Raw genomic sequence first — 22,391 nt, 5'->3', positions numbered from 1 at the left:
CCTTGCAGTTTGAGAAGCCTTTCTTCTTCTATTCCCCTCATGACAAGTGAGTGGTCAGATGCTTTTCTTACCTCAAGCTTGCCATCAAACATATGAATGGAGTGACCTTGCTGGCGGATGTGAACCAAGGATAGCAAGTTTCTCTTGAGCTGTGGGAGATATAGAACATGACCCAGAAGAAAGTCTAGAAGACCAGGCAGTTTAAGCCTGATTGTGCCAAGCCCTGATGGCTTGATTTTTGATTGATCTGTAAAGTATATTGCTCCATCAACATTGTCAGTGAAATCTTCAAAAAAATCTTTTCTATGAGTCATGTGACAGGCTGCTCCTGAATCAAGCAACCAATCGTTTTTCCAAGAAGCAAGTGAAGCATTAAACAAACCTTCATTTACTCCAATATTACATTGTGCCTCAACATAGTGAGCGGATTCAGGTGCTTTACCTTTATCTGTATCATCAGTTTTACCTTTCTGTTGATTTCTTTTCTGCTCAATTTTGTCCCATGGTAGCTTGCATGTAGAGGCATCATGTGATCCATTTCTTTTGCAGTGAATGCAGTGCAAATCTGCCTTTTCTCCTTGAGAATGTCTGCCCCCCTGCCTCTGAAGTATCTTCCTTTTCCTCTTCGTCCACCTCTTCCTCTTGTAGAATCTTGAGCAGAATGCTTTTCTTTATGAGCAAGGCACACAGTCTCTTCAGAAGATTCAGGGGCTGTCTTCTTTCCAAAAGCTTTCTCTCTTTCAGCAAACTTTTTCGCAAGAGAGTCAAAGGTTATATCTTTGAGATTTCCATTTGCTTGCAATGACTCAAGGTAATTGGAGTAAGTAGGATAAAATGCCTTGAGAAAAGTGATAAGAGGAATATCCAATTCAACCTTAGTAGATTTGATATCATGCATTATAGACTTTACTTCAGATGCAAGAGCAAGAGGATCATTATTTTGCAGTTCAAGATTGAAGAGTTTAAACATGAGTTGAACAACTTCAAGTGCAGAATGTGAGTCATAGAGTTCTTTTAGCTTTTGTAAGGCTTCAAAGGCAGTTGAATATGACGAAATATGGCAACTCACCTCTTCATTTACAGATGTTGCGATTAATGCATAAGCTTTGTTGTTCTTGTTTTCCCAAATGACGAGCTCTTTGTCTGAGGTAGGCTGTACTGGGTCATTGTCTCTGTCTCCGACACACACTCCTTTCCAAAACTCATTGAAAATGAGGGTGTTTTTTATCATCTGGGGCCATTCAGGATAGTTCTCCTTGCCTGTGAGAACTATTTCCACCATAGATATGATTGAATGCATACTGTAGCAAATAAAATTTCGACTGCAAAACTTTTACTTTTAATGGAAAAAAAAACAGTTCTGATATAATGGGACAGCAGATTCAAATATCAATTTGCATGCTTCTGCACAATGTTAAAGCACAAAATATGGCAGTATAAAATACCCTCAACAGCACTGCGTTCACCAAAGAAAAACTGAAGAATGTAGTCCAGACATATTCGGACTCTCAGATATTGTGTCATACAGAGAAGTATTTAGGTTATTTTCAAGAATAATTTGAGACAGATGTATCTCTGATTTTAAGCCACATGAAATACGCCACAAAACTGCAAAAAGCTTAAGCGCTTCTCCAAATTTAATTTCCCGAAAACTAAGAGATCCTCCAGAATGGCATTCAAAGGGATTGCAAACCAAGATACAAAGATCCTTTTTATGGCGCACATGTAACATCACCCACAGCTCCTCTCCAATTCCCAGCAATCGGCAGTCATCTACTCTGCTACCAAACGAGCTCAAGAAACTTTATGTCCTCACGCTTCAACAGTGATGTCGGAGCATCACAATTTCGACTTCTTCAAAACTCAATTAACATATCAGTGCCCAAAACTCAATTATAACATTATATATGCTCAAAAATCACTAAGTTAAAGGTCCTTGTAACAAAATGACTGCAGAAAAAAGCTACGTTACTGGTCCTTGTAGTCTCAAGATTATTGCACACAAAACGCTTCTACAGATCAGGCTTATATGCCATAGCGTTATCGCTCATTGCAGGCAGATTACCAGGGCGTACCGCTTTGGCCGTCAAGAATCATTGGAACACCACACTGTGCAAGAAAATATTACATCACCATTGTCATGTGGTAAAACCTCACTCTACTCGCGCAGACGGATTTTCCCCTTCACATCACAATGAAAAGACGAAAGGATTATCCAGCGACTCGTTTCTGAAAAGTAACGGGCAACCTCATAATTCTCAGGACGGTCCTCATACTCTACATGGGATTGCAGAAGCCGAAACCAAATCGACAATTAATGCTGAAATGAAATCGCAACTTCTCCCAGTTCATGACATCGAAGCCCTGGCTCAGGGATGCATGCTACTACCAGACCCTGGTAGTCTTTCTGCAATTATTATTAACATCATGTAGCAGGAAGAAGATAATTTGAGCAAAGAACTTCAACGCACAGGACAGTGCTTATTTTATGTCAGTACAGCGCCCCCTTTTTTTTGAAACGTTTATGAACAGTCAGACAGGATGGACAGCGCTGGATAGTAGAGCAGTATGGGCAGTATGGACAGTAGCCTTCTGGCAGACAGAGAGCGCAGGTAAAGGAATATGGCAAACAGACAGAGGAGTTACAAGGAGCATGAGAGCTAAAAAAGGAGCTGGCTCTGATACCATGTCAGGCCAGGCAGTAACTCCATTAAGCAAAAACTAATTCGTATTATCTATTCCATCAGGTAGGTCTGTTATATACATGAGGGAGATATTGTTCAGTTCATCTCCCGATGACTGTTCACATTTCTCATTTATTTATTTACATATATTTACCCAATCACAAGGATTAGGTGTCAACAGATCTGATATTTTGTAAATAATTTTAGTTTCTAACCCTTGTTTGCAGTTGGGGTTTTTGGGGTTTTGGGTTTAATTTTACTTTTTGTCCATATTTGGGATTTGAGCTTTTGAGATTTGAATTTTGCAGGTGAGATTCAATCCAGATTTGAAACGTTATCAAGGGTTTCAGTCCTTGGAAGAAATTTTAGAGGTTTTTAGAGGTGGAACTAGGCCTGGGAAGGTAAGATCCACCATCTATTTCCCCTCCAGGCTCAACACCCAAGCTCCAGAATTAAACATCAACCTTCAACAAAAAAATTGTGATCATTTGTGGACGAATTTTAAGCTCTGAAATTTTTTTTGATCTAGTGAGGGTTTCAGGAAAGTTTGGGGCTTGTAAGCCCAACTTGGACCCTAAGGTCTAGCTGCAAGCTTCTCCAGGCCTAGTTGCAGCCCATGTTGCCCTTCTTTTCCCTGCAATACCCATTTTCTTAGTGTCGTCGGCCCTTAAGGGCTTCCCCAAACCTTCTGCAGCCTTTCTGTCTTCTTTATTGCCCTCGAATTTCTCTGTCGTGGCCTTTATCCCTTCATCCCTACCTGTTGTAACTTTTGTTGCTCCTTTTCCTCCCAATGCAGGTCCTTTGAGTTTTGATCCCTAGGTTGTGTTACCACTCAAACCAACAGGGGGTCTTGGAAGGGCACTTGCTAGGTCAAGAGCAACAATGAAGCTAAGGCCCACTGTCACCACAGCTAAAACTTCCTACTCTTTACGGACTTTCATCGATTGGAGGAGACCCGATATATAGAGAATCACTTATGAAGGATAGATCAACTAAGATGGGTGTGAAGTGATCTCGGGTACTCTTTCCCAAGGGAGCCTCTAGAATGGGACCTGCTTGCTTCTTAAGCAAGGTACAAGGCTTTCTAGGAGAAGAGGATGAGGATTAAGGGCTAGGTTTTAGGAGTGTGAATTGTAAAGGAGCTTCCAAAACCCTAAAATCCTTGTTGAACTTGGTTTCCCAAGTGGTTTTTGAAGAGTTGACTTTTCAAAGGTATGGGACCACACGAAACCAAGCGGACCCAGGTTAGGTCAAGGGAAAGGACTTTAGCAACCAATGATATATTTGACCTAAACAAGGAGGAGAAGGGGACCAAAGAATTAATTTTCAGTTGAAGGTGCAAAATGATCGCTATGAGGAACTAGCCTAGGGAAACTTAGGGCAAAAACCAATCTCGAGGCTAGGGAGTGGGATATCTCACAACACCACTGCCTGAATTTCCTCAGATATGGTAAAAAGGATTTTCAAGAAATCAAGGGTGTTATTGAAAAGCTCTTGTTCTAGCCAGCCCTAATTCTTTGAGAGATTTCATGGTTTTTCCTTTTGCTTTAGAGGATATAATTGTTGGTGTCTTGTTTCAAAAGAATAAGGAAGGTCTCGAGCAGCCCATTACTTTCATGAGTAGAGCACTTCAAAATTCTGAATTAAATTATACTACCATGGAAAAGCAAGTATATGCCTTCGTCATGTCCCTTAACCATTTTAGGACTTATGTGGGTTATTCCAAGATCATTGTTTTTGTCGCACATTTTGCTATTAAAAATATATTAACTTAGACTGATTGCTTAGGCACTCGTGCTAGGTGAGTTACTAAAATCCAAGAGTGGGACTTGGAAATTAGACCCACTAAGTTGGTCAAAGGTCATGGATTGGCTGAGATGTTGACTGAGGACGAAGTTTGATCTCAGAGCTAGTGCTTGGGGAACCTCACAAATCCACTGTCAAAATTTCTTCAAATTTGGACGAGACCTTGAGGACACACCAGCGCAGTAGAGGCTAGGAGATCGAACTTTTTCCCTAGTGTTCCCTAGGCTAGTACCTCATAGGATCAATTTGACACCTCTAAGTGAAAACTCTTGTTTTGATCCTTTATGCTTCCTTGTCTGGGTTAATATCATCATTGGTTGTTAAACTCCCTCCCTTTAACCTAGGTTGGAGCTACTTGGTCCCATGTGGTCCCATAACTTTGGAAAGTTAATTCTTCAAGAACCACTTAGGAAACCAAGTTCAATAAGGATTTTAGGGATTGGGAAACTCCTTTACAAGGCATATTCCTTAAACCTAACCCTTGAATCCTCACCTCCTCCTAGAAAGCTTAGTACCTTGCTTGAAGAGAAAGCAAGCTCCATTCTTAACCTCCTTCTAAGAAAAGGATCATTAAGGACACTTCACATCCATTTGTTGATCCATCCTTCACAAGTGACTTTCCATATACCAGGTCTCATCCCATCGGTGAAAGTCCATAAAGAGTAGGGAGTCTCAGCTGAGGTGACAGTGGGCTAAGTCTCCATTGTTGCCCTTGATCTAGCAGTTGTCCGTTTAGGAGTCCCTCTTAGGGCCCCTGCTAGTTTGAGTGGTAACAGAGCCAAAAATTCAAAATTCAAAATTTTCTTGTTTAAATCCAACATGAAGAACATGTCATATAATAATTCTTTCAAGGGCTAATAAATGAAAATGACATGAAGAACATGTCTTACATTTATATTATACATTACAAAGGCTAAAATATAAATTATGAAAACTGACCATAGCTACAAAATTCAATATAATGAAATTCCTAGACCTAAGAATGATCTTTTATGTAGAAACGGATAAGCAAATGGTTGCAATTGGAGCATTTTTAGCTCAACATAAAGAAGTTATCCTCGATCACCCAATCTATTTTGTCAATCATAAAAGGTCAAAAGAACAGAACTATACTGCAATGGAGATACGCTTTGGGCATATTGTTTGTCTTGCAAAAGTCCTATCCTTATCATATAGCAACAAAGTTCAATTTCTATTTGGACCACCAACTGCAGAAGCATATTGTCCAACTTCCATTGTTGCCCTGTCATACATCCCAACTCATCAAATCTTATTATCTTTCAGTCCTATTAAACAGTTCTTGTGAACACTAATAAAATTTCATTTCATTTACAATCAAACGGCAAATAAGGAAACCAGCAAGTAATACATGTATTGAAACAATTCCTAGCATTCAACGTGTAGGACTAGGTTCTATATTCATGTGCATCTAAAATCTCATTACAAACAAAAATTCTCATGATACTACTGCACAATCAGACCAAAAATATTTTGAATCTAAAATGCAAACTTTGTGGTCAACTTTCCTACAGTCCATTACAGTGATAAAAGTAGTGTTACTTCACTACAACGCTCCTTTAAAAAGATGGACTGTCATGCAGTTACCATTTATTTATGGGAAAGTTACAACCTTAGATCTCTACATCAGTTACATAAAATGTTTACATGATGAACCAAAGCATACTACACCAATGCATTGAAGGTCAAACTTGATTAAACATGTAAAATGAAGAGAAACAACCTTTGGGTTTAGCTCCCGGTCTGTCACATTATCTCTTCCATGCCAAAAATAGCTACTGGGATCCTTCCCTGAAAATAACAATATGAAAGCACAGATCCATATTAAAAAAGTGAGCTAAAAAAATTGAAATGAATTTATATACCACACTGTTTAACAGCCAAAATAGTCTAGGAGATTAGTAAGGTGATAAGAAAAAATAAATGAGAGCCATAAAGCTTGTCAAATGTGACAAAAGGTTAATATATAAATGAAAGCATACTAAGCACACTCCCTCCTTCATTTACAATTACATCCAAAGATAATCACAATCAAGAAGGATGACCTTAGAATGAAGTAATAGAAGTCCCTGCACATGTTTATTCAGCAGCAACTAAAGCTCCACAGTAAAACTAATAGTCACAGCATCCTATGGAAGTTCCAATGAATTGAAAATCTCTATAGAACACACCATTCCTTCAGACTTTATGTGTTAGATCTGGTAATTTATTTGATTTTGGCAGCGAGAAAATCATGAAAAAATAACATCCCAACTTAAGGTTAAGAAATTTTTAACACTACAAAATTTATTTGTGATTGTACTTGAAACAACCAAATACAGGAAAATTTTAATTAACATGCTACTCTTCAAGAAAATAGAAATAATGTAATACATTTAAAAAGCCTCATTGAGATTTACTGATCCTTCTAAATCTACAAACAGTAACCTATTTATAGTATTATAATGCAATGTATGACCTAACCCTTTGTTTTGCAATCTAATATAAGATGCACTTAACCTTTCCATCTATCTATACACACACACACGGAGTGAAGGTAAAGAGGAGCAGACAGCACTATGGAAGCATCAAGAAGCATTGATGGGGGAGACCTTTCTCTCCCTTGGGAATAAGAAATTATGTCTTTCTTAACATAAGAAGCCGAAAAGGGTGCCAAGAAAGTTCCCCTAAAAGGATTCTAGAGAAGGTCAATGACACTTTTAACAACATCATTGATCCAATGTTGCACAAAGCAGGGATGTTTTTTTGGAAGCAAAGCGTCGAAAGCATCATTTTCCAAAAATCTAGAAGTGTCTATTATAGATACATCTTTTTTAATAGTTCTTTGCATTTATATTCAAAAAAAAAACATCCAAAATGCCAAATTAGTTGTAGAAGATATGAAAACATGCATATTTGTACATAAATCGAGATAGATATGGCATCCATTGTACATCAATGATTAATTATTCGAGCATCAACCATTTAGATGCATCAACCATCTAGAATCTAGATTCCTCTCCTCTTTCTAACCTTTGCATCTACTTTGATTCTCTAGGGATATTGGTCAACATTGCCCAACTTTGATCAAACAGCGTAATCCAAGCCATACAATATGGTAGAGAAAGCTTAACATGCCTGATCAATGATTTTGACTTGAGTGAAGAGTACATTTTTGCTAAGGCCATGACAAAGGAGAAGTGTTGTGAACATCGCGATCGGGATTAAATCGGCGAGGGGAAAAATCGGAAAAAAATCGTAAAAATCGGTAAAAAATTGGTAAAAATTGGCAAAACATCGGCAACATTAAAAAATATTAAAAAAAAAAAAAAATCCCATTTTTTAAGCATCTAAAGTATCCACGATTTTTTGACAATTTTTACGATTTTTTGGCGATTTTTACGATTTTATTGCAATGTTTTCATTTTTGAAAAAACCTTGGCGATTTTTTCAAAATGAACAAATCACTGATTAAATCGCCATGCCGAAAAAATCACGATTTTTGCAACACTGCAAAGGAGTTTAACAATCAACACCATCAACACTGGGGTACATATAGGGCTTAGTTTCCTTGATTACATCCCAATCACATAACCCCCATACATGATATAATCTAATGAAATGCCACAATCCCATTGATCCTGAAATCCTAAAAACTAATATGGTATAGAAAGCTTAACATGCCTGATCAATGATTTTGACTTGAGTGAAGAGTACATTTTTGCTAAGGCCATGACAAAGGAATTCAACAATCAACACCATCAACACTGGGGTACATATAGGGCTTAGTTTTCTTGATTACATCCCAATCACATAACCCTCGTACATGATATAATCTAATGAAATGCCACAATCCCATTGATCCTGAAATCCTAAAAACTATTAAGTCTGTTGAATTTTGAATGGTATATGAAATTCTATTTTCTCCATATGAAGTTTGGTGAGGTTTGAACCACCCTTAAACATCTTCAATCATTTCATGGTAATGTTAAAAATTCAAGTAAAAGGATGAAAATGAAAGATAAAGGAGTGTCACATTTACTTTAAGAATTTAACATTACCATTAGGGAGCATCTAGGAAGCATCAAGGGGGCACCTTGGGAGTGTTCGAGAAGCATAATTCCGCACATAACAGTTTGCAAACCCAAGTCAAGTCCAAAAGAAAAAATTAAATAAAACCAAGTTCGTGGAAACGCCCGCCTTCCTCTGGATCTACTCGCAATCCACAACAGATCCGCTGGAGATCTGTGGCCGATCCGCGGCTGATCATTTTTGGAAACACGGATCCAACCGACGAAAATGCAAATCGGAGCCCCACGGATAAGATTTTCCAAGAATCGCAGATCTGATTTTTGAATATGTGGTTTTGCCAAAGGATCGGAGGCAGATCGGTACGAGCCACGAATCCGCCTCCAGATCCGAGTGGGATGGGACGGTCGGATCTTATAACATTGTTGATCACATGAAGATCACAAGCTCTCTCAAAATTGAAATGAAGAGGCTTCATATGCAAGTTATGGTTTTATGGTCATCTATAAAAACCATGAATGGATGCATCATAGCATACTGGAAACCAAAATGTATGGCTGAGGTATCCCTTTTATGTCATGGATACTTCTCATGGTCTTTTAATCTGTTAACCTGTACCCCATGTTAAGTCAGCAAGTTCGGCGAATTTAATCCTTCAGATTCGAAATTTGCCGAATACCAAAGCAATTCGAACAAACTTGTTTTTGCGTGTAGAACTTCAAACCGAACATGAACCTGTGACAAATTTGCAAAAAAAAATCATAAAATTCGCCAAAAATTCGATGGAGTTCATTTTAGGAGTTTTTTGGTTCGGCCTTTTCTAGGATTTAAAATTAAAAAAATTAAAATTGGTAAAAAATTAGGTGGTCATGAAACTCTCACTCTTTCATACGACCATCGACTCCCACCACTAATGCCTGCACACTCATCCATGGACCCTTACTGCTCACTCGATCCCTCATGCGTCCAGACTCACTCTCGGCTCTCTAGTCTACACTATCAGCTCATCTTGGTTCTCGAGTCTCCTCTTGCAGCCACAGGCTGCATTTTCTTTTATACTCCTGTGACTGTTCAGTGTTAGCAGTAGTCGGTGTTAATGAGAGTGGACATAAATAGAAAGAGCATGTGAGAATTTTCATTGTCATTAGTGTTTCATGTTAATAATTCTCAACATAAAAACTCCCTTAAAATTTCACAAATCAAATAATGGTAATTGACAAGACTAGAAGATGTGGACATGTCTAGGATTTTTCATTTGTGTATTAATTTATGGAACATAAATGTGGCCCACGCTATGATGAATGATCTCTCATAATTTTGTTGCAATATTCCTCACAAATTTAAAGAGCATTGTAATTTGTGACAAGCATATGGTGTATGGTTAAAAACTTAAATGTCATGACAAATAACCCACTAAACTGAACTCCTTAATCTGATCGTTTATTCTGGCAGCACTAATACACCAAGTATGAGCACTGGAATTCGATCTCATCTTCACTAAACATACATTGATGGATCAACTCTGTAGCTTGTAACAATGGTTTATGTATGTCACATGTGTTTTTCTGTCTTCTTAAAATCCAATATATATATATATATATATATATATATATATATATTTCAAATTTCTATATGTCGAACTTTATTAGAAAAATTTGAGGTGTCGAACTTTATTCGAATTTCAAAGTCGTCGAACTCAAACACGAACACGAACACGGTGACTTAGCTCCCATGGCTTAGCTGCAAAACATATGTTCATACATTGCTAACCTCTTATGCTCAAGCTTCTCTTTACTAAACACCTCTAATGCAAATGCTTACCTATTTTACCCATGTGTAACTCATGCACACTTATGAAACCAAATGTCGACTTATACAATATCAATGAATCACAGATAGTCGAGTTATGCCTCATAGGCCATCCAAGGCCTTTGAAAGCCCTTAACAATCAAATTCATTCAACCTAGCAACACTTATGCAGTGCCATATTCAAGAAAGAGAATGAAATTTTGAATCAATGCCATGATTCTTTAATGACGCTCACCTCTTTATGTGATATTGGTCAATTCGTTTTGATCCATAATTGGAGATGGCATCTTCTACCCCAATCTAGGTTAGATTCCCATCTCTGCCCTTTGAATTTTGGAATGAAAATTTCTTCAAAATAATTGGGGCCGAGTTGGGCTCTTTCATAAAATCCTTTTCGATCACTCAAGAAGGGAAAATCTCAGTGTTGTGGGGCCCCAATCTCCCAACATCAGATATTTGGTACCTCAATCTCCCTATTGCTTGATCACTCGACATCATGATCTCCCACTGCACCAGTCTCTTGAAATCTCGATCTCCCATTGCCCCAATATCCCAACATGAGATAGTTGATATATTGATCCCCCAACATCTTGATACTCCATATCCTAACATTCTGATAGATCCATGTTTCCAAAGACAGGAAAATGATCAATTGTTAACATTTGTTATCAGGATTTGTTGGTCCCAGGAGGACTTTTTAAAAGTTAACATTCCAGTGAACTGATATCTAGAAAGTCGAGACAAGAATCGCACAAATGCCGAAATCCAATATCCCAAGAATCAACGTAAATGAGCTATGGGTTGCATGTTGGAGATTTCTTTGTCATGTACCAAACTTATTGGGGATTGGTAGTATTGGGCCTTTTGGTATTGATAGTTATTTGATGACCACCCAACACTCCATAGTCCAATAGGTCAATCAAGTATGTCACGTCCACATTAAACTATGTAGACACATGAACGTTGATGATCAGGCTATAAAATGAATGGATTCTATAGTAATTGAATTTAGCCATGAAAACTTCGATTGAAACAAATTTGGGTATATTTCCAAACTTCATTTCACTTATTGCATTTTACTATAAGTTTAATAGAATAATTCTTTATCATTTCCTAATGCAATTCTGGTTAGTTTAAATCAATGTTGTGAAAATCGCAATCGGGATTAAATCGGCGCGGGGAACAAATCGGAAAAAATCAGAAAAATCGGGAAAAAATCGTTTGGTACAAAAATATTCATTTTTTTTCATTTTTTTCAATTTTTTTAATATCTAAACCATCTACAACATAAAATAAATACATTGACACATAAATATGATAAAAAAACTAATATATAAGATGTTTAATATCATTTCTAGCGCTAAAATCACACATAACATTGAATCATGTCCTGAATAGTAAGTCCCGACTCCTAAGTCCCAACTCAGCCTCAAAATATCAACAAAAAATATGATAATGTATCTCATCATGTCATAATGTCATATACAATAAAATGAAAGTCTAATCCTATTGATTTCCTCTGCCCCTCTTGCGAGAAAATGCCATAGCTTTCCCTTTCCCTCTAGATGTAGATGATGGTGCCTGTGCTGGTGGAGATGGCAGTGGAGTCTGATGTGCTCTAGAAGTTGAAGAACTAGAAGTAGGTGCTATAGGAGGTAGACAACGTCCTCTACTGGTGGCAGGGGTAGCCCGGGCAGGTGGTGTCACCTAGAAACATTACAATCTCCCAATCCTGAAATCCTGAAAAACTGATAAGTCTGCTGGATTTTAAATGAAATCTAAAATTCTACTTTCTCCATATGAAATCCAATGAGGCTGGAACCACTCTCAAACATCCTGAGTCATTTCATGGTAATGTTAAAAATTTAAGTAAAAGGATGAAAATGAAGATTAAGGAGAATGTCACTTTTACTTTAAGAATTTAACATTACCATGAATAGCATATCCATACCAGGGCCTAGACTTGATCATTAAGCTGCCCCACTCAAAAATTATTTGTTTCTTTCAAAAAAATTGCATGAAAAACCCAAAAAAACGTTATAAAACTATGCTGTCACAACCCCCGGCAATTTTTTAAGTTTTTATCACAATTTTTTCGTATAAAAATCGTGATTTTTTCATTAAATCGCGATTTAATCGCAGTTTTTTCATTAAATCGCGATTAAATAATATCATGGGTTTCATCCTAAATATAGTTTATCTTTTCAAAAAACATATTTTGAAGCCAATTACTTGACTCTTACGGTTGTTAGTCCTAGTCACAACATAGATCTCAAGAATGCCAGTACCTGATGCTTATCCAATCCACCATTCTCCCTACAAATGTTCATGAACTAGACTTACAGCAGTTAGTCCTAGCCATAATACATGACACATGGAGAACATGGTGTCCATCCTCGCTTCCTCTCAACCAGGGAGGAGATATACATCCTCACTCCCTCTCAAACAAAGAGGAGATAACTACAAGCCCAAGCTTGTGTTGGAAGTACACATACTTCCCTTACAACAGCTACCTATTCTTCTAGGGAGATTGGTTGTATCTTCACAGCTCCATTCTACATCATGTCATAAATCATAATATGCTTCGACCTTCTTGGTTCTTTGACAATCTTCATATAGCCTTTGATCAGTATCATAATCAGATCCAACATATCATCAAGTAGTCCATCAAACATCTCATGGAGCCAGACTACTTCACAGCGAATTCTACAAACTTCCAAGTTTTTCTTCCTCCACAACGTAACAAAATCCTGCTTCAAACTCTATCAAGAAATCATACCAACTTCCAAGCAGAATTGACTATCGGTAGTATCTGTATTCATCATCAGCACTGCCAACTTAATTGATGTGTCCTTAGGAATCCAATCAGCTCAAGTAATGGCGTATTCATCCAAGATTTTTCAGCTCCCTCTTTCCAACTGAGGTAAGTGAACTTCTAAAAGAATATCGAATGAATTAATTTCGAATGAGCAAACAGCTCAATCATAATACAGAGATATTTACAATAATAGAAACATCAGGTTTCTATGTAGAATATAGAAACACTCAGTTTCATCAAAGAAACTGCTAAAAGAATACAAATAGCAACAGCTAAAAGGAATGAGCATTAAATGCTAAATAGGGATATTTTAATATATTCTAATACCCTCCCTTAATGCTCAATCTATTTACAACACCAATAGACCCTCTGAATTTTACAAATTTATCATGACCAAGAGGCTTGGTGAAGATGTCGGCGGGCTGCTCTGTTGTGGGAACATATTGCAACTGAACTGAGCCGTCTTCAACAAGCTGGCGAATGTAGTGGCAATGAGTTTCCACATGCTTTGTTCGTTCATGAAAGACAGGATTCTTGGCAAGTTTGAGCACTCCCTGATTATCACAAAACAAAGAAGTAGGCCCTGTCTGGGAAACATGCATATCTGCCAGCATACGTCGAAGCCAAACTGCCTCACAGGATGCCTTAACTGCTCCCCGATACTCGGCTTCTGTTGAGGAGAGAGCCACTGCCTGTTGCTTCTTACTAGTCCAAGTAACAGCACCGGATCCTAGATTAAACACATACCCAGCTGTAGATTTACGGTCATCAACCGAACCGGCCCAGTCAGAATCAGTGTAACCACTGAGAATAGGATTGGAACTTCGAGTGTATAGGAGGCCATAATCAGAAGTGCCACGCACATATCGTAGCACACGCTTTGCTGCTTGCCAATGATCAGCTTTAGGAGCGGACATGAAGCGAGAAATGTAGCTTACTGCAAAACTGATGTCAGGTCTGGTAGCAGTAAGATAGATGAGACTGCCCACTAATTGCCTGAATAAAGTTTCATCCACAAGAGGAGAGGATGACTGAGCTGAAAGTTTGAGCCCTGGTTCCATAGGAGTCGTGGCCGGTTTGCAATCCTGCATTCTGAATCTGTCCACAAGATTTTTGGCATACTTGGACTGAGAAAGAAAGATCTGATTTTCAGTCTGCCAAACTTCAACCCCCAAACAATAATGAAGAAGCCCCAAGTCTGTCATCTCAAAAGTTCTGCATAAATCTTGTTTGATCCCATGGATCAAATGTGCAGAGCTGCCAGTAATGATAAGATCATCCACATAGACAACCACAAACAAGATATCAGCACCAGTATGCTTGATGTACAGGTTTGCATCAGAAGGGCTCCGCTGAAAACCCTGATCTGTCAGGTACTAATCAATTTTCATGTACCAAGCCCGAGGAGCTTGTTTCAATCCATAGATTGCTTTAGCTAACCGACACACTTTCTGTTCTTGACCAGCAACCTTGAATCCTGGAGGCTGCGTCATATAGACTTCTTCTTGGAGATCACCATTTAGGAAAGCACTTTTTACATCCATCTGATGAACTTTCCAATTGAACTGAGCTGCTAGGGCAAGAACAAGCCTTATGGTACTCATCTTGGCTGTAGAAGCAAAAGTCTCCTCATAGTCGATGCCTTCCTTCTGTGAGAATCCTCGAGCCACAAGCCGAGCTTTATACTTGTCTATGGTTCCATCATCTTTGTATTTCACTTTATACACCCATTTGCAGCCTATGGGCTTTTTGTCTGCAGGAAGATCAGAAAGTGTCCATGTGTGATTCTTCTGAAGACTCTGGAATTCGGCTTCCATAGCCTGTTCCCACTCAGATGTACCCTTAGCCTCTGAATAGGTTTGAGGCTCAAAAACACTGTGCAGGTTAGCCATAAGAGCAAAATTGACTGTAGACTGTTGTCTGTTCTTATGTCTAGAAGTTCTGCCTTCAAGGAGCTCATCATCCCGGAGATCACCAATGGTTTTAGCCCACCATTTTGGCCGAAGAGTAGAAGAAGCAATAGCAGGAGTAGAGGAACCAATATCAGGAGGAGGTGGAGAAGACTCAAGAGCAATAGGGGCCGCAAGAGGAGGGTTATTTTCTGGAGGAAGCTCAGATAGAGTATTATCAAATACTGATGCTACATCATCCCTCCCATCAGGTGGACCGACCGGAAGAAGAACACTGTGAGGCTGATCCTCAGAACACTGCTTAGAAGAAGAAGACTGAAAAAATCCTCTGTCTTCATCAAATACTACATCCCGACTGAAGCTAAGACGACCAGTGGCTATATCTATCAGCCTATAGGCCTTGTGATGATCACTGTACCCTGTCATCATGAGTTTCTGGCTTTTGGAATCCAACTTAGATCGTTTAGCAGCTGGAATCCAAACATATGCAACTGAGCCAAATACTTTGAGATGACTGATCTTAGGCTTACGGCCAGACCAAACCTCTTCAGGAGTCTTCCCTGTAACAGCCTGAGTGGGTGATCTGTTAAGAAGATAAACAGCAGTAAATACTGCTTCAGCCCAGAATTTGTTTGGAACACTCCTGTGTTGTAGCATGGAACGAGCCATTTCAACAACCATGCGATTGCGACGCTCGACAACACTATTTTGCTGAGGAGTGTAAGGAGTGGTTAATTGACGTTTGATGCCATGAATATCACAGAAGTCGGCAAACGCTGAAGAACAAAATTCCCCCCCATTGTCGGTCCTAAGGGTCATGATGTTACAACCAGATTCTTTTTCCACTAAGGTTTTAAACTTCTGAAAGGTACTAAGAGCATCAGATTTATTTTTTAAAAAATATACCCACATCTTTCTACTGAAATCATCTACAATAAGTAAAAAATATTTGCAAGCAGTGATAGAAGCTGTATTCATAGGACCGCAAATATCAGCATGAAGTAACTGAAGTACCTTAGATGCGCGCCAAGATTCTCCATTTTTGAATGAAGACCGATGTTGCTTTCCCGCTTGACAGGCGCTGCATACCCCCAACTGCTGAGTCTGAATATCAGGTAATCCAGACACAAGTCCCTCCCGAGAGAGCTGAGAGAGATACTGCATATTGAGATGCCCATATCGCTGATGCCATAGAGTGCTGATAGGAGAGATACGTGCTGCTAGAGCCACTTCTGGAGAGTCACCGATGTCAAGTAGCCTGTATAGACCATGATCCTCTAGGCCAACAGCAACTGTTAAACTAGTCTCCCTGTCAATAATGGAGCACTTGTGGGTACTGAACACTACATCAAGTTGAGGAGAATTCCTCATAATCTGGCTGACAGATAGCAGATTAATTTCCATACCAGGAACATAGTATACATTCAGAAATATAAGTGTGCGCCCACCAGACTGAATTTGAACTGTCCCTCTGCCAACTACTGTGTACTTTTCACCTCCGCCAAATACCACGGAATCACTGAAAGGTGAGAAGTCAATAAACCAGTCACGCCTGTGAGAAAAATGACGTGATGCGCCAGAATCAATGTACCATGCAGAGGAAGGAACAGGATCTGAAGCTCTTTTAGCCATAAAGGCGTAAAAGGCAGACTCTGTCTGCTCGGAATGTTCTGCAACATTTGCTGTCTGATGTGGCCCTCCCTGTTTCCTCTGTTCAGAAGCAATCCTCTGTCGACAATCTTTCTTCATGTGACCGAACCTGTGACAGTAATTACACTGCACACTTTTCTTCCGAGCAGGATCAAAAAGCTGAGAGGAGCCTTTCTGCTGAAAGGACTGAGATGACTGATATTTTGCAGAAAATGCATTTTCCGAGGACACTGATGAAGCACTACTACCAAACTGTTGTTTCCACCGATCCTGCTGCAGAAGTTTGGTACATAAATCTGGAAACTTCAGATCAACATTTGTGGTCGTAATGTTGAGAGTTTCTATGAAGTGTTCATAAGATTTTGGTAGACTTTTCAGAGTAATGACTACCATATCTTCTTCCTCCATGGTCCGACCAATGGCTTCGAGTTGATCTCGAATGTCTTTAATTTTGTTGAGATGTTCCTGTAAAGACATATGTTCATCCATCATGATGGAGAACAACTGATTTTTGAGAAAAAATGCTCTGCTTTTGTCAGATGTCTCGTGCAGTTCTTTCAATTGTTGCCAGATTTCGGCAGCGGTCTTGCCAGAAGGAATCTGAGGTAACTAATCATCAGCAACAGAGAGCTTGAGAAGCATAACAGCTTCTCGATTTCGATCATCAAATTTATCTTGATCGGTACCAGCTGTACCGGGACGAGACTCTTTGCCCAAAATGAGCTGATCAAGACGCCTGTATTCAAAAATGGTCAGCATTCTTTGTTTCCAAATGTTATAGTTGTTGCCATTAAAGCGTTGATTTCCTTCTAACATCAGATTGGTGAGCGTGGCCATTTTCCCAAAGAGAAAAAAAAAAAAATATCGTTGTCTGCTTAAAATCCCTCTTTCAGAATGACTGTACCAAACCTTAACAGATTCTGATTTGAAAGAAAATAGGCTTTCACAATGACTCAGATCTGTACCAGATCAACACACCAGACCAAGATGTCACATGTATCGATATACACGCTGATAATATATACGTTGTTCTGTTCAGATTATATATATATGCATAGACTGAATGCGTGATATATATATGAGGTTATATATGCGTGATATATATACGCTGAACTGAAGCCGTGATATATATACGCTGAACTGGAGCCGTCACTATAATCTGGAGCCGTGATATATATATATGCTGTTATAGCCGTCACTAGAACTGAAGAAAGCCGTCACGTGATATATATGCCGTCACGTGGTATATATCTGAACTTGAACAGGAAAAAAATGCCGTTACTGTAATGCCGTGCAGAAATGCGTAACCATATTAATGCCGTCACTGTAATGCCGTGTTTCGGTCGATGCCAAACTGTAATCTGAGAAATGCGTGATCCCTTTTGAAACAAAAATGCCGTCACTGAAAAAAAATGCTTTACGTGGTGAAAACGGCTCTGTAATCTCGATCTGTCGAATGAGCCAAAACTTCGTGAGCAAAAGGTAAACGATTTTCCGCTTCTCGATCTGGTTCCGCTTCCGGTTCTGATACACAGGCTCTCGATATTCGAACGCGATTTCCACTGACTCTTTTCCTTTACATATATAGTGACCCCGAGCCTTTTGTGTGAGATTCGAGTCACGATAGTGGCATCAATGGCCCCGAGAGCAGAGAAGAAACCCGCGGCTGGAAAAAACGGTGATGGGGAATTCGTTTTCAACAGAAAAGAAGCCTTTGAAGCCAGAGAATAAGCTATTAAGGGAAGGCGACAGAAAAACGCAGAGGCTGGCTATTACAGCGAGGGTAAAAAAACTGAATACGGGTTTTACACTGTTCCTTTCAAAACAAGTTTACGATTCCGAGCACTGCTACAAAATTCCTCATAAAGCGATAATGCAGGAGAAGAATCCCTTTCTGTATCGAGATTGACGACTGTAAGCTTTTATCACAGTGAGCAAAGCCGAGGCTAAGACTCAGTGAAGGCTACCTGGCTTACAGAGGGCTCGACCTTAGAAAGGAATGAAGGAACTCAAGAGGTTAGAATACGACGAGGATAGCTAATCAAGAAATCTACAGATCCTGAGAGCAGTTTCGAAATGAACTGAATTTTTCAAACTATGAAAAATTATTTCGAAAAAAAATTCCTGTGCTCTGATACCATAAAAGAATATCGAATGAATTAATTTCGAATGAGCAAACAGCTCAATCATAATACAGAGATATTTACAATAATAGAAACATCAGGTTTCTATGTAGAATATAGAAACACTCAGTTTCATCAAAGAAACTGCTAAAAGAATACAAATAGCAACAGCGAAAAGGAATGAGCATTAAATGCTAAATAGGGATATTTTAATATATTCTAATAACTTCTTCCCTTTTATTGAGAAAATTGTCTAAAGTCTTGCTTTCATGTTGCCATCTAATGCTAAGCGTTAACTTCTTTAATGCAACCTTCAAACTGCTTTCTCCCTCTTTATTTATGTCTTCCAGGAATGTCTTCATGCTTTGCTACATTCTTTCATCAGTTGTCAAAGCTTAGGCAATTATTGACCTGCAAGCTTTATTAGAAAACTATGAAATAACAAATATAATTAGGCAAAGTACAAAGACAATGTGAAAATTTCACTACTAAAATCCTATTACAGTAACTAGAATTATTTCTTCTAACAGTAAATCAATTTATCAGTTTATTGCTACGGCAACAACGAAATAATCCCACCGTGATCTTCACAAAAATACTGTGGAAAATAAAAGCATTAGACACTGATAAAATATTGGCACACACACAATAAATTTGACACAGATATTTTTGGATAAAAGTCACTAGAAAAACCCACTATTGCGGGGGAGCGCCCCCCCCCCCCTTCGAACCCGCTCCCGAAGCGCGCTCCGGGCGGGAGCGGCTCGGGAGCGCGCTCCCCAAATCGCTCCCGGACGGGAGCGATTTTCGGGAGCGCGCTCCCGTAAAAAAATTTGCGCTCCCTGGTCTGTGAGGGAGCGCTTCAGGGAGCGATCGCTCCCGCGCTCCCGGAGCGCTTTTTAATGCCCGGGAGCGATCGGGGAGCGATCGCTCCCTGATCGCTCCCGGGCATTAAAAAACGCTCCGGGAGCGAATTTTAAAAATCCGGGAGCGGTTCGGCGGAAAAAAATTCCGCCGGACCCGAAAAAACAAAAAAATTTAACTAATTTTTTTTGGTTTATAAGCCCAATGGGCCAAAAAAAAATCATTTCAATGAGATTGAGCTTGAGCTTGAGAGCTGAGGAAGAGCAAAGGAGCAAGGAGCAAGAGCTGAGGAGCAAGGAGCCAGAGCTGAGGAGCGAGGAGCAAGTGCCAAGGAGCGAGGAGCAAGCTTGCAGAGGTAAGTAACTTAATCATTTAGTTAGTTTAGTTGGTTAGGTAGTTAGTTTGTTTAGTTTAATTTACCTGTTTGAGTTTAAAGATCATTAATTTAAATTAAATTAATAAATTAAATGAATTAATCCCAATAAACTAAATTAATTTGCAGATTCAAGACTCAAACCCTACAAACATCAAACACGATGGACCTGGGGATTTTTATTGGCATTTTCCTCTTCCTGGTCCCTTTTCTGGTTATTATGGTGGTGGAGAGTAGGAAACGGAGGGGGCCTGAAACTGAAGAGGTGGATGAAGAAGCCGGAGGAAGTCAAATAGGTGAAAACCCCAGTGAGGAGGATGTGGAGGAGGGTGAACATGAGGGTCAAAAAACTAAACAAGACCAAACTCCATTGTGGAAATATGTTCAGAGGGCTGAAACAGGGAGAGGGGGTGGAACCACTAAATTTCATTGCCCCCATTGCAACACTGATTACACAGGCTCATACACCCGTTTGAGAAGACACCTTTGCGGGAAAAGGGCATGGGATGGAGAGAAACAAATAGGAATCAGAACTTGCGACGCGGTGTCAACAGCAGATAGAGCCAAATACATAAAGGAAGAGGAGGACGCCCAATACAAAGCAAAAAGATCAAGGGGTTTCTTTGAAAGCTCACAAAGAACTCCTTCAGCATCCTCCCAAGGCAGTGGATATGGACATGGAGGCTCAGGGTCATCATCTTTACGCCGTAGAACCATATCAGATTTCCTTGATGAGGGGTGTAGGAATGATGTGGATTCAAAAATTTACAGGTTCCTCTATGCAAATGGGATACCATTCAATGTTCTACGCTCACCTTATTGGCACGAAATGGTTTCTGCCATAAATGATGCCCCTAAAGGATACAAGAGCCCTAGGTATGACAAGGCAAGAACTGTTGGCCTTGATCATGAAAAAGCAAAAATATCACATTCTTTGAATAAAATGACAAGTTCTTGGACTAACAATGGGGTGTCCATTGTATCTGATGGATGGACAAATGTAAAAGGCAAGCCATTGATAAGTGTTCTTGCTGTGTCCCGAAGTGGTCCCATTTTTCTAGCTGCACATGATTACTCAGACAAGTTCAAGACCGCTATCAACATTGCAGAAGCATTGCTTGAAACAATTGAGCGTATTGGCCCATACAATGTCATCCAAGTCATCACTGATAATGCTCCTAATTGTAAGGCAGCGGGAGCAATTATTGAGGATAGATACCCGAACATATTTTGGTCTGGATGTTTGGTTCACACATTGAACCTTCTGTTGCATGATATTGTCAAAAACAAAAATGAACAATACCAATGGATTGGTGATTTGTACAAGAAAGGAAAAAAAATGATAAAATTTATTACAAATCATAGCAATACCCATGGCCTTTTCCGCAGTCACTCGAGATTGGAGTTGCTGAAGATTGCGAGGACTAGATTTGGTAGCTATTACCTCACCTTTAGGCGCCTTTTGAAGGTAAGAGAGGGTTTAGCTAGCATGGTATCAAGTCCAAATTGGCAGGTGTTAAAGGAAAGGGCTACAAATGTAGCTGACATTGCAGGTTTTGAAACGGTGGAGGAGGCCGCTCTTGATGGGCAGTTTTGGACAACTGTGAGACAGGTATTGGATTTCACCAAGCCAATTTATAACATGATTCGGTTTGCAAATACAGACAAACCAGTGATTGGCGAGGTGTATGAGCAAATGGATACCATGTTGGGGGAAATAAAAGACATTGTTAATAACAGAGATCCCGACTTGTACAATCTGATTCACGATTGTGTGTGTGAACGGTGGAAAAGGCTTAACCTTCCACTACATTGCTTGGCGTATATCCTTACGCCAAAATACTACTCAGATTCTTGGTTGGGCAAACCTGCAGCAGGGGGTGGTGTTAGGACCAAACCCCATTTAGATCGAGAGGTAACTAAAGGATATCTGGATGCATTAGAAAAGTTGGTGCCTGACAGGGAGGAATGTGCAGCTGTGCGCCTTGAAATAGGCAGATACTTCACTGGCAGTGGTTTGTATGGTAACTTCCATGCAATGGATGACAAAGATAAATTTGATTCTCTCACATGGTGGGAAACATATGGCGGCGACGGACTTTTGCGAAAATTGGCATTGAAAGTTCTTGCACAGGTTGTAAATTCTTCTTCTGCAGAGAGGTGTTGGAGCACCTACAGTTATATACATAATGTGAAAAGAAACAGGCTCAACGAAAACCGAGCAGAAAGCTTGGTTTATGTGCACTACAATTTGAGGTTGTTGAGCCATTACTGTGATCAGGCTAATGAAGATCCCACATATAAAATTTGGGACAATCACCCTGAGGA

General features: G+C 39.5%; 1 protein-coding gene across 1 annotated transcript in view; it reads right to left on the bottom strand.

The window, feature by feature from the left end:
* GCS1 (glucosidase 1) overlaps window positions 1-22,391 on the bottom strand; it is a 450,551-nt gene that overhangs the window by 207,133 nt on the left and 221,027 nt on the right. The window contains exon 15 of the mRNA XM_089385790.1: window positions 6,232-6,299. Within this exon, the coding sequence (XP_089241916.1) occupies window positions 6,232-6,299 (68 nt within the window). The remainder of the gene's footprint in view (window positions 1-6,231; window positions 6,300-22,391) is intronic.

This window comes from Pinus tabuliformis, chromosome Q (assembly GCF_031772625.1).
Source record: "Pinus tabuliformis cultivar Carrire ecotype Pingquan chromosome Q, CPIR1, whole genome shotgun sequence".
Classification (NCBI taxonomy): Eukaryota; Viridiplantae; Streptophyta; class Pinopsida; order Pinales; family Pinaceae; genus Pinus; species Pinus tabuliformis.
This window is presented reverse-complemented; position numbering and strand designations above follow the sequence as displayed.